The 16,066-nt window shown below is 41.6% G+C and overlaps 1 protein-coding gene across 4 annotated transcripts in view; it reads right to left on the bottom strand.

The window, feature by feature from the left end:
• LOC311144038 (E3 ubiquitin-protein ligase Midline-1-like) overlaps positions 1 to 16,066 on the bottom strand; it is a 69,101-nt gene that overhangs the window by 14,437 nt on the left and 38,598 nt on the right. For 2 of the 4 annotated variants that reach the window (XM_084179966.1, XM_084179965.1), the window contains exons 2-5: positions 11,474 to 12,195; positions 9,572 to 9,637; positions 3,645 to 3,740; positions 571 to 678 (exon numbers count right to left, since the gene is read on the bottom strand). In XM_084179966.1, the coding sequence (XP_084036092.1) occupies positions 571 to 678; positions 3,645 to 3,740; positions 9,572 to 9,637; positions 11,474 to 12,139 (936 nt within the window). In that variant the 5' untranslated portion in view covers positions 12,140 to 12,195. Of the gene's footprint in view, positions 1 to 570; positions 679 to 3,644; positions 3,741 to 9,571; positions 9,638 to 11,473; positions 12,196 to 14,403; positions 14,712 to 16,066 lie in introns of those variants that run through there. The other 2 variants (XM_084179968.1, XM_084179967.1) reach the window with 2 other exon arrangements.

Genomic DNA, 16,066 nt, shown 5'->3' with positions numbered 1-16,066 from the left:
CAGTACAGGTTACACTATACAGTATGCAGTAGGTCTACAGTACAGGTTACACCATACAGTAGGTAGTAGATCTACAGTACAGGTTACACCATACAGTATGCAGTAGAACTACAGTACAGGTTACACCATACAGTATGCAGTAGGTCTACAGTACAGGTTACACCATACAGTATGCAGTAGAACTACAGTACAGGTTACACCATACAGTATGCAGTAGAACTACAGTACAGGTTACACCATACAGTATGCAGTAGGTCTACAGTACAGGTTACACCATACAGTATGCAGTAGATCTACAGTACAGGTTACACTATACAGTATGCAGTAGAACTACAGTACAGGTTACACCATTCAGTATGCAGTAGGTCTACAGTACAGGTTACACTATACAGTATGCAGTAGGTCTACAGTACAGGTTACACTATAAAGTATGCAGTAGAACTACAGTACAGGTTACACCATTCAGTATGCAGTAGGTCTACAGTACAGGTTACACCATACAGTATGCAGTAGGACTACAGTGAAGAAGGGGGGGGGGAGAGAAGGGGGCAGTAAGAAGTACCGTATTACCTTGCCCTCGTTTATCTTGGTGGCTATGATCTGTCTTCTCTTCTGTATGATGTCCATCAGGAGGTCACACTCTTCAAGGAGCTTGTTCTCTTGTCTTGATGCATTACCCTTGGAAACAGATGAGGACAGGGACATGAATGTAGTACTTGATGTTTTCTCATTGCATTGGCGTTGACTTGAGACAGGATAAAACATAGCATTTACAGACATTTGTATTGTTGTAGCCCTTTCCTGCAGTCAAATTACCAAAGCGCCCTCTAGTGGCCTCATGGGTGGAATGTTATATATTTCATAATTCCATAATTAATAACCTTTGTTATATTTCAGTCTTCTGTGATGTACACTACCGGTCAAAAGTTTTAGAACACCTACTCATTCAAGGGTTTTTCTTTATTTGTACTATTTACTACATTGTAGAATAATAGTGAAGATATCACAACTATGAAATAACACATATGGAATCATGTAGTAACCAAAAAAGTGTTAAAGAAATAAAAATACATTTTATATTTGAGATTCTTCAAATAGCCACCCTTTGCCTTGATGACAGCTTTGCACACTCTTGGCATTCTCTCAACCAGCTTCATGAGGTAGTCATCTGGAATGCATTTCAATTAACAGGTGTGCCTTCTCAAAAGTTAATTTTGGAATTTCTTTCCTTCTTAATGCGTTTGAGCCAATCGGTTGTATTGTGACAAGTGAAACAACAGTCCATCATTACTTTAAGACATGAAAGTCAGTCAATACGGAACATTTCAAGAACATTGAAAGTTTCTTCAAGGGCAGTCGCAAAAACCATCAAGCGCTATGATGAAACTGGCTCTCATGAGGACCGCCACAGGAATGGAAGACCCAGAGTTACCTCTGCTGCAGAGGATAAGTTCATTAGAATTACCAGCCTCAGAAATTGCAGCCCAAATAAATGCTTCACAGTTCAAGTAACAGACACATCTCAACATCAACTGTTCAGAGGAGACTGTGTGAATCAGGCCTTCATGGTCGAATTGCTGCAAAGAAACCAGTACTAAAGGACACCAATAAGAAGAAGAGACTTGCTTGGGCCAAGAAACACGAGCAATGGACATTAGACCGGTGGAAATTTGTCCTTTGGTCTGGAGTCCAAATTTGAGATTTTTGGTTCCAACCGCTGTGTCTTTGTGAGACGCGGTGTGGGTGAACGGATGATTTCCGCATGTGTATTTCCCACCATAAAGCATGTAGGAGGAGGTGTTATGGTATGGGGGTGCTTTGCTGGTGACACTGTCTATGATGTATTTAGAATTCAAGGCACACTTAACCAGCATGGCTACCACAACATTCTGCAACGATATGCCATCCCATCTGGTCTGGGCTTAGTGGGACTATCATTTGTTTTTCAACAGGACAATGCCCCAACACACCTCCAGGCTGTGTAAGGGCTATTTTACCAATAAGGAGAATGATGGAGTGCTGCATCAGATGACCTGGCCTCCACAATCCCCCGACCTCAACCAAATTGAGATGGTTTGGGATGAGTCGGACCACAGAGTGAAGGAAAAGCAGCCAACAAGTACTCAGCATATGTGGGAACTCCTTCAAGACTGTTGGAAAAGCATTCCAGGTGAAGCTGGTTGAGCGAATGCCAAGAGTGTGCAAAGCTGTCATCAAGGCAAAGGGTGGCTATTTGAAGAATCTCAAATATAAAATATATTTAGATTTGTTTAACACTTTTTTGGTTACTACATGATTCCATATGTGTTCTTTCATAGTTTTCATATCTTCACTATTATTCTACAATGTAGAAAATAGTACAAATAAAGAAAAACCCTTGAATGAGTAGGTGTTCTAAAACTTTTGACCGGAAGTGTATATAAAGTGTAATATTGGGATGCATACTAAAAATTGCATACATTTCAACTCTATATCTGACATGTGTCTTCTTCTTTTTTTTTAAGCCCATAACCATGTGTGTGAGGTGTATACGTTTGTTTCTAAATAGATTTGTTTAAGACTACCAAGAAACACTCTGTGTGACCCTGATTTGGCCCACTGCAGTAAAATGAATTAGGATAATGCTCATAGACTGTAACAAAGCCCCTCTGGCTCATATATAACAGTGCACCTGAGGCAGGAGGCTATCTAGTTAGATCTACACAGCCACGGAGATCCTATTAAATTACATTTCTAACACAGGGTAGCACCGTGCCGCAGGTGAGAGTCAGCTGAGCATAGTCATTGCAGTAGTTGTTTTGCTTTCCTACATACAGCCAGAGCTGCTGCTGGCCCACTCGCTCCTTCATCTCTCTGAGGGCACGTTGTGTTATCTGTGCCATTTATTCGTCAATTGGTTCACGCGCATATGTTTTGCTACGGCCTATTCATGCCTATTCCCCAAACAACCCCCTACCATGCACAAACACACACGTACGTACACGGTCAAATTGGCAATATGGCACTGTTTATGTGAGGCTAGCCTTCATCCTACTTTGTATAGATAGGTTTACTGGCATAACCACTTGACTGTATATGTAACCGGTGTGAAATGGCTAGCTAGTTAGCGGTGCGCGCTTGTAGCGTTTCAATCGGCGACGTCACTCGCTCTGAGACCTTGAAGTAGTTGTTTGCCTTGCTCTGCAAGGGCCGCGGCTTTTGTGGAGCGACGGGTAACCGTGCTTCGAGGGTGACTGTTGTCGATGTGTGCAGAGGGTCCCTGGTTCAAGCCCAGGTAGGGGCGAGGAGAGGGACTGACACAAAAGTGTTACATATACCCAGTTAACATATTCATCTCAGTAACTGTATCCGTGAGATATGTCACTGTTCAATGAATTTCAAAGCATTGCATGTCACAGAATCTGGTGAGCTTGAATGCTAAATAATAACATTTTTAAACCAATTTATTTTTTAACCATTTTTTTTTTTTTAACCAATACATTTTTCTATCGGTAAAATGTGTCTTACCTGACACCTAATGTGTTAAATGTACAATACAAGGAAGAAATCAAGAAAGCTTAACCTATCAAACAATAGAAATGCCACAGAAATTGAGAGCTGTATCATATAGCCTGATATGGAAACAGATAAACATGCTTACTTACCTCCACATGTTGGCAGGTCTGGATCAACTTGCCCATCAGAGTTTCCAACTCATTGTTCCTCTTAATCAGATTGCTGAGGTTAGAGTCCAAGGCTTGCTGTGGAAACAAGAATAGAATAAATATGAACAACAGAGAGAGAGTCTGTAGCTGAAAATATTCCTCTAGCAAACTGTAAACAGTTAACTAAATGTGGAAAGAAGGGGGGGGGGGGGGGGGGGGATCACAACCATGGCTGTCCACTGGAAGAGGACGATAAGCTAACGGACAGTCCCTTCATAGGGTCTGGTTGTGTCCCATTTGGTGAGTGATCAGTCAGTCAGTCAGTCACCTCTGAGCTAGCCCCAGTTCCAGAACTCTCATCATCCAGCCTGCTCACTGAGCTGCCAAAGCTGAGAGGGACAAGCAGAGCATCTGCCAGAGATTTGTCCTAGGGCTCAATACTTTTTTGGTATTTTATTACAGATCCCCATTTGTGGCTGCCAAGGCAGCAGCTACTCTTCCTGGGGTCCAAAACAAGATTAAGGCAATTACATACAAAAAAAAGAGAGGCATTATTACACCACTACATATCTACAATACAACACATTATTACACCACTACTCTATCACTACATATCTACAATACAACACATTATTACACACTACTCTACCACTACATATCTACAATACAACACATTATTACACCACTACATATCTACAATACAACACATTATTACACACTACTCTACCACTACATATCTACAATACAACACATTATTACACCACTACATATCTACAATACAACACATTATTACACACAACTCTACCAAAACATATATCTTACTGAGCTATTTACTTTATGCTCGTGTTCTTATCTTTTTATTATTTCTTATTGTTGTTGCATTGTCGAAAAGGAACCTGCCAGTAAGCATTTCGTTGGACGGTGTATACCATGTGTATCCTGTACATACGACTAATACAACTTTAAACCTAGAAACTGTGTAGATTGTATTTTCAACCAGAAACTATCAGGAAATAACACATAAGATGTTTCACACTTTTACAGCAAGTTTCATCAGCTATTTGTACAACACTTGGACGGACTTAAATAAATAAATAAAAAATGCAAAAATTAATTGCGAGATTGCGAGCAACCAGCAGTGCCCCCACGGACCAGTGTCCACAGGTTAGAAACCACTGGTCTATAGTTAGGTGAATATTTGGGAAGTTCTGTTTGGCTGTTATGCATCCAGAAGGTTCTTTATTTTACATTGACATTTTAGTTATTTAGCAGACGCTCTTATCCATAGTGACTTACATTCATCTTAAGATAGCTATGTGAGACTTAAGTGATAATGCCTGAGAAGCCAGTGTTTGGAGGATATATTGGCACGGGGTGGCAAACCGTGCCAATATATCCTCCAAACACCGGCTTCGAGGGCATTATCACTTTTATACAACGGGTTACCAACATAATCAAATAATGATTGACATATTTTCATAAAAAAATGTATTTTAATGAATTGATTCATACTATTTCATCCTTCCACAAGATATAGTCCCGACACAAATCTAGGGTTACTACCCAAGCCGGCTGGTCGTTTGATCTATCGGTTCGGTTGCCAGAGACGCGACCCAGTCGTTCAGTCTTTTTGTTCTGTATCTATGGACCCTGTCGTTCGTTCGAAATTCATTCTGGCTGGCAACGTTCTTATCCCTTGCTTGCTAGCTAGCCAACTATGGCTAACTTACAGTCACGTCAAACAGTGCAGGCAGAATAACAACAGTAGCTGCATTTGCGTTTGTTTAAGCTGTTTTCTAGTAACATTTATTTGGACACATCCATAACAATGAGCTAATGAGGCGCGATTTCACCTGGCATAGAAAATATGCTCTCTCGCCAGGACACTGTTGTTCAGAGGAGCTAGCCAACAACACAGCTAACACAATCACTTCAAACTGAAGCTGGAAAGACTGCAAACAAGCTGCACTTCATTTCGTTTTACCTTTTTTCAATGTACATTTCTTTGTATATATCCATAAAAATTATGCCAGGTGATTAATGATTTCGACTGGCTGAGAAACACTGCCTGCCTGTCTGTCTCGTCCCGACTCCCGACACGTTCATTACTATGGGACAGCTGGAGATTGAATTTGAATATTGAAACAATTTTGCAAAAGTCTGAGAAAACAGACAGCAAGGTTTATACAAATCTCCGCTGTTGAAAACTAAATGTTAGTCTAAAATAAATGTGAGATAATGTCTAGATCCGTTTTATAGTGGAGATCAAGTTTATAAATTGCCTGGCTGGGCTGATGAGACAGTGGATTGCGCAGTCAGATGGAACAGATTAAATAGGCATTTTAACGTCATATATTTAGCCGGTGGTAACTAGTGGAATAGACACCGGCTGTAATGTTGTTTTAACCAATCAGCATTCAGGATTAGACCCACCCGTTGTATAAAACCACATATCACAGTCATAGCAAGTACATTTTATGTTGTATGATTGTCTGGCATTACGATTTAGATTACAATGTATTACTTTTCTCTGTTTGAACTATTCTCCAATGATTACTTTGTCTTTCCACAGGGGTTATGCAGTGAGGCATAAGGAGGATACGAGGTCATTGGTTTGATGTCAGAGGGTTATTCGTTAATGGTTATATAATCCTGGATGGATTTAATACTGGGATTATGCTCCAGCAGAATTGTTCCATGTCTATAGATAGCATCATGGGCTTACCTCACTGAATAAACACAGCCAGATAATACCAAAATGGACTGTTTATACCAGAACACTTTGCCCATCAAAACAAGGAATTTATATCAACTGCTTGTTGAAATCCTTAGGCCTATATGTCACTGGTTGAAGTAATTGTCCACCATGTTTTTTTCTTTCTTGGTTTCATCATATTAAGTACAAAGCCCTTCGTATTGCAACGCCATAAAGTAATTCTGATACATACAGTACTGTATGATAAAAAAAATGGAATACTTTTGTAAACAGAGAGCCTATAACTTTAGAGAACTGAAGGCGTCTTTTGAAGTCACTGTTTAACTAACTGTGGGAAGCTCTCTCAGGTCGGCTTTTTCACATTTCCATTTCATAAGGCTCAGTGCGTCAGCCATCAGTGTGCACAGAAATAGCAGTGTTTTTTTTTTTTAACTGCTCTCACCGAAATGATTTATTTATATCCAAGCAGAGGTGATGTAAGCCATTCTAATAGCTGTGCTGCCTGTTGTGGATGGATGGAAGGTGCAGGGGAGAGACCCAGAGAGCCCTGGCTGGAGAACAATTGATGCAGCCTCACAGAAACAGCCCACCCCACAACTCCATGATGAATGCTGCAATGCAGTTCATTAAGCATAAAATGGACTCATTATGATAATTTAATCTACTGAAAAATACAACGATTATATATAGCAGTGTGTCTATTAGTATGTTTGCATGTCTAGTTGTAATAACGCACTTGAAATAATTGCCTTGGTGAAGAAAACGTAATGTGAAAACAAAAGGAGCCATAGAGGGAATAGTGATGAAGGATATGCCTCTTGGTTGGTTAATACTGTTGCCAGGCCAAAATAACATTGCTTTTATGTAAATAGGGTATCTCCCCATCTCTCCTGTCTATCTTCCATAAACGTTTGACAGTTAGGGTGGCATGCCAGTTGGCTTTTCAATTCCCAACAGGAGATAAAGCAATCCACTTCCTCTCAGAGATGATTTATCCTGTGCCATTCATCTGAAAGTGTTTGGATCCCTGAAGAACCTCCCAGTCCAACACTGAGAGACAGACAGCAGGCCCAGACTATATAACCTGCTCTGCCAACTCCATTTCTCTCTTACTCCTTTCAGATGGATTCAGCTTCCTTCAGCCTTTTGAGGGTTGATGCACAGTTTTGAAACACCGACAGTGATCTGACCGGTCAGGTTTTTGTCAGGAGGGAAGAGAGCCAAAATCAAAGGTGTGGGTCCAAAAGCATTCCTCATCCTGAGGAAGTGGCTATTCCTTCCTCTCATCAGGCCTGGATTGATTTAGGAAAATAGAAATCCATCGCAGGGAACTGTCTAAACATGAAGAGCATTTCAATGTTAGATGAAAGTGAGGAAACAATGTAGAACCATAACACACAATGATCCTTCTAACTCTAGAACCAATACTGATCCTTCTAACTCTAGAACCAATAATGATCCTTCTAACTCTAGAACCAATACTGATCCTTCTAACTCTAGAACCAATACTGATCCTTCTAACTCTAGAACCAATACTGATCCTTCTAACTCTAGAACCAATACTGATCCTTCCAATTTGTAAGTCGCTCTGGATAAGAGCGTCTGCTAAATGATGGAAATGTAAATGGAAATGTAGAACCAATAATGATCCTTCTAACTCTAGAACCAATAATGATCCTTCTAACTCTAGAACCAATAATGATCCTTCTAACTCTAGAACCGATAATGATCCTTCTAACTCTAGAACCGATAAAAGGGGAAATGTATTTTTACCCCCTCCCCTCTCTTTCTCACTTTTCTTTTGCCTAACATAAGAGATTTCAGACATGTACAGGTGTCTAAATACTTCTGTTACGTCTATGATTTGCGTTCCCCCTACATTAGACAGAGAGTACTACATTGCATGTGCCCTCTGGGATGTGACTTAGCAGTGGGGAACATTGACATACTGTAGTATAGCTTGGAGCATGCTAAGTGCAATTAATTTTGCAACGCTGCTTTTTTGCATTGAGGCGTATGGCTACATCTCCATGTCAAAAAATATATCTTTGTCTTTTCATAAAGTCTCTGTTAACATTATTTATTTAGATGGGGTTATTTTGTACTTTGGCTGTTGTATATTTTATATACGTTTAACTTCAAAAGGCGAAGCGGGTTGACTAATCATTTTTGTAAAAGATGAAGCCTCTTAAAATCAAGACAACAGCCCCATGTGAAAGACGTGGAGGGAGAACAAAGGAAAATGCTGCACAACAAAAATGAATCCTTGTAGACTAAAACAAACAATCCCAAACCCGGTCATTCTCGTGCTATAGACTGACTCAGGGACACAGTATGACAATACCTTGGTACAGAGGTCAGGGGGAATACAAACAGACTAAAAGTAATCTCACTCAAGACAAGGGTATTAACATGTGGATAAAGAGTAATGAGCACCAGTTCTGGGTTTGTTAGTTGGTTCTGACATTACAACTGTCATGCTCAGAATAGCTTCATCCATTTTGGAGAATGGAGTTGACATCTGTCACGAACATTCTAATCACATATAATGTAGGATTTGTGCTGAAAATAGTGACCACCTAGTAGGTAGAGTATCTTACATCTGGCAAGAAATATCAGACAAGCAGAGGTCAAGTTTGACCACAACTACTGAGTAACATTAGTAAAATACAGAGCAACAGGAAGGAGGGGCTTGTCATTTTCCTTCACGATCTCCTTGATTATGATAAATATGTACATACTTGTATCTATTGTGGAACTAATGTGCACTTTTTCCAAAATTGATAACTTTACATAGAATCAAATACAGTATGTATTTTAATAGTGATCTCCCTGGGGGGTTATGTAACAATCTGAATGCAAACTATGTCCCAGAGTACATTCAATATCTTTATATTGTATGTATAGATACTGTATGTCATAAATTGTTACATAAACTAAGCAGATCTCGCATAGAGGCCGTGATGTCACCCATAGTAAAATGAGGACTCTATTCTACGTGTCAGGTTTACAGAGCATTTACACGTTTGCAAAATATTCTCCTGTTATTTTCAGAGGGGAATAAAAGAGCCAAAAAATTATTTAGATTTTACCTTGATATAACTTATTTGTATTATTTAGTCTGTATGTTTTATTCCCCATTGAAAACAACAGCTGTAAACTCTTAGTAGACCTGTCCCTGAATGTAGAGTTGGATTAATGCGGTAGATACCGTAGAGATCTCCTGGTCTGCTTCCTCCTGTTCACTCCTCTCACTGAGATAGCGGCCTGGAGTTCTCTGCACAATGACAGCATGATCAAACACAGGAGACACTGGTTAACGCTGATGCTCTGACCTCGATCGCCATAGTGTTGCAATCTAAGATTACCGCATCTCAGTTTCACTGGGAGTCTAGGACCAAGCTTGGCATTCTCTTTGTTTTTGGAGAAAGGCCAAGCAAAAAGTAGTCTGTGCGTATTATGTAACGCAAAATCCCTTTTTGTGATTCTTGCATAAATAGTGTTACATTTTTATATATTTGTGAAAAGTCCTGTGGTCTTTCAAAGCCATGCAATGGTGTCCATGTGGTCCCTAGAAACTCTTCAGCTAGTCACATTATTACATTATTACACTGACTTCTACTTGAATAAAGGCATTGACTAAACACTGCCTTATGCAAATATTCAAATAAACCATAACTTGGCCATCAATCAACTGTGATAAACGATAATAGATACGGCTACTGTGCTGTGCATGAAAGACAAAAGGGTAGGAAATGTTAACTACAAAAAAAAGTATTGATGAATTGTAAATATAAAAAAAAATGACTTCACTGATAAAATACTTCAATGCATGTTGATCAACAGAATGTAAAGGGTTGAGGTCTGCTGACATCACAGCCCTGTTTGCTACGTCTCTTGATAGAACTTGTCAAATGTGAGGGTTACATTTCCATATGAAAGGCTAACTATAATACACAGCTGCATGGTTCTGCCTGGTAATAAAGCATTCAATCGCTCCCATGAGGTTTCTGGAGCCATGATCGAGTCCCATGGTGTGTTGGCAAAATACATGCCCACAAAGCCCAAATTTCAGTGCTTTGACAGGGGCTCATTCAAGTCTTAAGTGCAAGGAATGCGTGGCCACCTTTTTGTGTGTTCCAGCTAAGAGCCTCTCATGATACCATATTAATATGGACACATGGAGGGAAAGAGGTTAGTTCTACTTAACCTGAAACCCTGGAAGCTATCTTTTTTATTGGTTGGAATTACGTGGCAAATGTTCTATTTAAGCTGCTAAAAGAAAGAGTGTCATGGTTTGTGATCACTCCTTGTTCCCAATGCTCCTGCTCTTTGAAATATTAACAGACCTCACATGTGTTTAATGCGGATGTATTATTGGGAAATCTGACTGAATGGGGGAATTCAATTTGACATGTTTCTAATACGGTTAGCTTTGTTTTGACGTTCCGTAAGCCAAGAGGTCAGTAGATACAGTATAACACAGTTGACCTGATTGTATTGTTCTTGTGCTGCACCGTTTCCAACAACAATGACTCCCGATTTACTCATGAGTCTGAGGAAACATTCCTCGTTGGTTAACAGAGGATATCAATAGGAGAAAGACTATTTATTGAAATATTTGATACTACCTCAAGTTTATATCTTTAAAATGCCATCATCATGATGCCTCTATGAATTGTGGAACAACGTGTTTTCCTCACGCTGCAGTATGTCACATAGATTTTTTAGGATGAGGCAACATTTGGAAAACAACACAATGATCAATCACATAATTTTTTTGCATTTCTAATAGTAAGCAATGACAAAATTAACTGTGATCTCTGAAAATGTGTGTGGTGAATCTCAACAAAACACTAAAAGTATGGTCAGATATTGAATCTGATGTCTCAGGCAATTCAGGCATAATATTGTTTATCTAATATACACTCAAATAATTTGAACTTGATTTGAATCAAATATGATTTTTTAATCTGCACATTTATTCCACTCAGCGGACACAAAGTATTGCACATAGTGAGCTCTTCACAGTCAATCACTCACTTCCCATACTCCCCAGACATTCCTGAAGCTGTGTACAGTGTAGCACAGTACAGCACAAAGCATCTCTTACCTTGAGTTTCTCATAGCGGTCACTGAGGGCAGCTACTTGGTGGTCCCGATGCCGACCGATCAGTTTGCACAAGGCACAGATCAACTGTTCATCTGTGACACAGTACATGTTCACCTTCTCTTCCTCGTGCTCCAGACACATGAGTCCCTTGAGGTGGCAGTCCGGCATGGGCTCGATCAGACGGTGGCTGGTGAAGGGCTTCTTATTGGGGTGGGTGGCTTTCAAGCACTCGTCGCAGTAGGACACCTCGCAGGTGACGCAGGTCTTGACGGCATCCTGGGGAGGGTCCTGCTCACAGAACTGGCACTGCACCGTCTCGCTGGGGGAGGTCATGGCCGTGCCGTCCGGGGCGGCCCGCTCACGGCGAGTCTCGCTTGGAGAGTTGGGCCCGCTTACGGAAGCCTTCTGGAATCGGTCGATGATGTTCTGCAAAGTGACGTTACGCTTCAGTCCCTCTAGGCCCCTCTGGTTGAGGGTGATAACATAGCGACAGGTTGGGCACTGGAAGGCGCCGATGGACTGCACAGGCTCGTTGGGGCTGCACTGGGAGATCAGGATACGGTGGGCACAGTTGAAGCACAGGCTGTGAGCGCAGGGCAAGAGCAAGGGGTCCTCGAAGAGCTCCAGACAGATTGGGCAGGTCAGCTCCGACTCCAGTGTTTCCATCTTCACACACAACAAAGCGATGTCGTCAGCGAAATCCAGGGAAGCTGATCAGCTATCTGTAGGGATGACATGGACTTCATCATTAGAGAATGGGAGAGAGAGAGAAAGAGAGAGAGAGAGAGAGAGAGAGAGAGCGAGCGAAAGAGAGAGAGAGAGAAGCAAGGGGTTCAAAAGGGTTAAACTGTAGGGGGTTGTCAACTTTTCCAGAATATAAATTAATGAGTGGCCTTGCCACATTCCTAATCTAAATAACACTGGAGATTACTTGGCGTACTAGAGGAATAAATAGCAGGTATTGGATAACACATCTCTGGTATCTTTATCAGGAGTATTGAATGAAATGCAGACGCTTCTAACTGAGTTACAGCGTATTCTAAACCCCTTACAGAAATACAAATTAAAGCTCAATCGAAAATGAAAGTTGTTTGGTTAAAAAGTAAAGAAATCCATGTCGATCTTGAGTTCCCTTGAACTAATTCCTACATCTTTTATAGGGAGGTGCATCTGTCCTTATTCCCTGTGATGCAACAGCCAAACGAATTGGGAAGAACAAACAAACGCTGCATTTTTTATACGAGCTTTGAATTGTAAAAAAAAAAAAATGTTTTAGTCAATTAGCAGACGCTCTTATCCAGAGCGACTTACAGTTAGTTTTGATGATATAACTCTGGAAACACCGTAAATTAGTCATTTTTCTGTCAAGTGGCCCATGTCTATGGAGAGGCTTGGTTAGGCTAGCAAGCTAGCTAGCCCAGGGCAGTGAAGCCAGACAGCTCACTGAAGCAGAAGTCCTTGCCTGCTCACGGCTGGAACTCCTTGCTGTGACTGGCCTGACGGACACAGAGCCTTTGTTCCAGGCCAGTCGGAACACCCCAGCTGTGAGTGGACGCGCTGTGTCTGTCACGTCTCCGCGTGTGAACTCTCTACCTCCACTCGTTATGTGTGAAAGAAGGCAGAAGCTCGTTATCAGGCCAGCCGGGCACAAGTTGTCTTTGAAGTTGAGGATACAGAAACTGTGCAGAAAGCTACAGCTGCAAGCCAGGTTTGTTTCCCCTCCTATTCAGTTGAAATCCACAGAGGCACTCAGCTAACCTACTGTAAGAGACAATTGTTGCACTCGTCTCACATGTCTGTGATGCAGACAATATGAATTCATCTGTGGGGCTTTGTTGTGCTTCTGTTGGTGCTTTGTCCGGACATGGAGTTTGTTTTAACAAAAACCTGCTCTCTGCTATCCAAGTTGATGAGCCAAGCCAACGTACGGTGTAGGTTACTGCATAGCAGTTGCCAGAAAAATACACTCAAATATTACTATGGTTTATGGTTTCCGGCATTAAAAAATAGAGTATATTCTTAACATCGTGACCTTGAACACTCAAGAGACATTTCAGAAATCATACATTTGAAATGCAATATTAAATTATCAATTTGAAATGCACAGTGCACACAATATAACATTTTGATAGTTTGAACACTGAAGTAAATTCATCTGGTGAAATGGAAGTTATAAAATCTCAACAGTAAGATTAGTGCTCAGGTCTAATACGAATAGCTGTAGAATTAGGAGTGGCTACTTAATCCACACTCCATCACTGTCCTGACATGTTTGTCTGTCATAATGTGTGGACAAGTATTCCACAAATCAAACACAACTCAACTGACACATACACTCTTAGAAAAAAAGGCGCTATATCTAGAACCAAAAAGGGTTCTGCGGCTGTCCCCATAGGAGAACCCTTTGAAGAACCCCTCTTGGTACCAGGTAAAACCCTTTTGGGTTCCATGCGGAACCCTTTCCACAGAGGGTTCTACATGGAACCCAAAAGAGTTGTACCGGGAACTAAAAAGGGTTCACCTATGGGGACAGCCGCAGAACACTTTTCGAACCCTTTTTTCTAAGAGTGTATGTCTGAATATTTTGTTATATTTCCTCTAAGTAAATGACAATACAACAGTAGCATGCAAATATCCTGCCATGTGTGACGAACATGATTAAGTCTCCATTCACTGAAGCCAAATAATAGTTAATAAATATGCAAAAGATCTAAGAGCTTTGCGTGAAGAACACAATGCAAATACTGAACACAAAGACAAATGTCCCAGCCTTGATGTCATCATACAAACCTACAAAAGCCCTAGAGTTACACTAAAACCCTGTCAAAGTACACTGTGGCAGAGAGCCAGAGGAAAGTGCTTCACATCAACTGCACCTTACTCCACTCCACTTGCAAGTTTTCCATTCACACACAGTTTACTTTACCCACCGATGGATTTCGCCCCGCTTTGTACTGCAGAGACATTTCGGTTGAGGGTGAACTTCTGACCCAAATCATGAAAGCATATTATAACGACAACAAAGGAAACGAGGCGGTGGCGGTGTGCAGTAACAGACTGTGGAGAATCCAGATAACACCAGTCTTCATAAGGCAGTAATCCTGCTGTGTCGGAGCAGGGCTGTCATTAACCAGGAACCAGAGACAGAGAGCAAGAGGTAGCAAGTAGCCAGCACAACAGGAAGAGCTGCCCCACAATTCCAGGACAGAGGGCTCCACCTACAGTAGGAGAGAGCACTCACTGGAAATACAGGCAAAGAGAGAGAAGAGAGAGAGACAGAGAGAGAGAAGAGAGAGTAGAGAATAAAAGAGAGACAGAGAGAGAGAGAGAGAGAGAGAGAGAGAGAGAGAGAGAGAGGCCGGACATAAGCAGAGACAGCGCTCTCCAGGACCCCAGGGGTAGGCCTAGTCAGTGTAACTCTGGCCCTCCCACAGGACAGGCAGGTCAGTGTCCTCTGCCCACTGAGCTGTAAACCAGAGAGGAAAAAGAGAGGAGAGCGTCAGGATCAGTTTCCCTCTGTGACCGTCTCTTCTGCCTCTCCAGCGGCACAATGCTGCCCTGTGTGGCGGAACTTTTCTTAGCTCTGTCACCAGGGATAACAAAATGAGAGAAAGGCTGACGATACACATGCACACAAATACACACGCATGCAGTAACGCAGGCACGCACACGCACACACACACACACACACACACAGGGGATGGGTTGTGATTGGAGCAGGGACAGGGGACTCTGATTCCCTATGCTCCCAAACAACAAGCTGACCTGGAACACAAGGATTACATCACAATCTGTACTCTCTCTCTCTCTCTCTCTCTCTCTCTCTCTCTCTCCCTGCTCAAACCGTCAGTGTCTCTCAAATGTCTCACTGAGTTGAGGCAGTAAGCATACAACGTTTCACAAAATCATTTTTAGATTACAAAAGAGAGGTAAGACTTTCCATCACATTTCTAGCCCTCCCCCAAGACCAGTAAAATCTGTAAAAATGTGTCTCTCCACCACATGAAACTTCCCAGTGTGTTCATGATAAACTCTGTGTTCATCTGTTCCAGTGTGTTCATGATAAACCCTGTGTTCATCTGTTCCAGCGTGTTCATGATAAACCCTGTGTTCATCTGTTCCAGCGTGTTCATGATAAACCCTGTGTTCATCTGTTCCAGCGTGTTCATGATAAACCCTGTGTTCATCTGTTCCAGTGTGTTCATGATAAACCCTGTGTTCATCTGTTCCAGTGTGTTCATGATAAACCCTGTGTTCATCTGTTCCAGTGTGTTCATGCTAAACCCTGTGTTCATCTGTTCCAGTGTGTTCATGATAAACCCTGTGTTCATCTGTTCCAGTGTGTTCATGATAAACCCTGTGTTCATCGGTTCCAGTGTGTTCATGATAAACCCTGTGTTCATCTGTTCCAGTGTGTTCATGATAAACCCTGTGTTCATCTGTTCCAGTGTGTTCATGAGAAACCCTGTGTTCATCTGTCCCCATCACTCAAGGTTTATAAAGTGGGGATGGATCACTTTCAGATAAGAATGGTACCATCTACCATCTGGTCTCCATGTGCCTCCCTCCCTCGCTCTCACAATCCCCTCCCTG

The sequence above is a fragment of the Coregonus lavaretus genome, assembly GCF_964263955.1.
Source record: "Coregonus lavaretus genome assembly, chromosome: 16".
NCBI classification, from domain to species: Eukaryota; Metazoa; Chordata; class Actinopteri; order Salmoniformes; family Salmonidae; genus Coregonus; species Coregonus lavaretus.
Note: the sequence above shows the minus strand (reverse complement) of the source record. Positions and strands in the feature narration are given on the sequence as shown.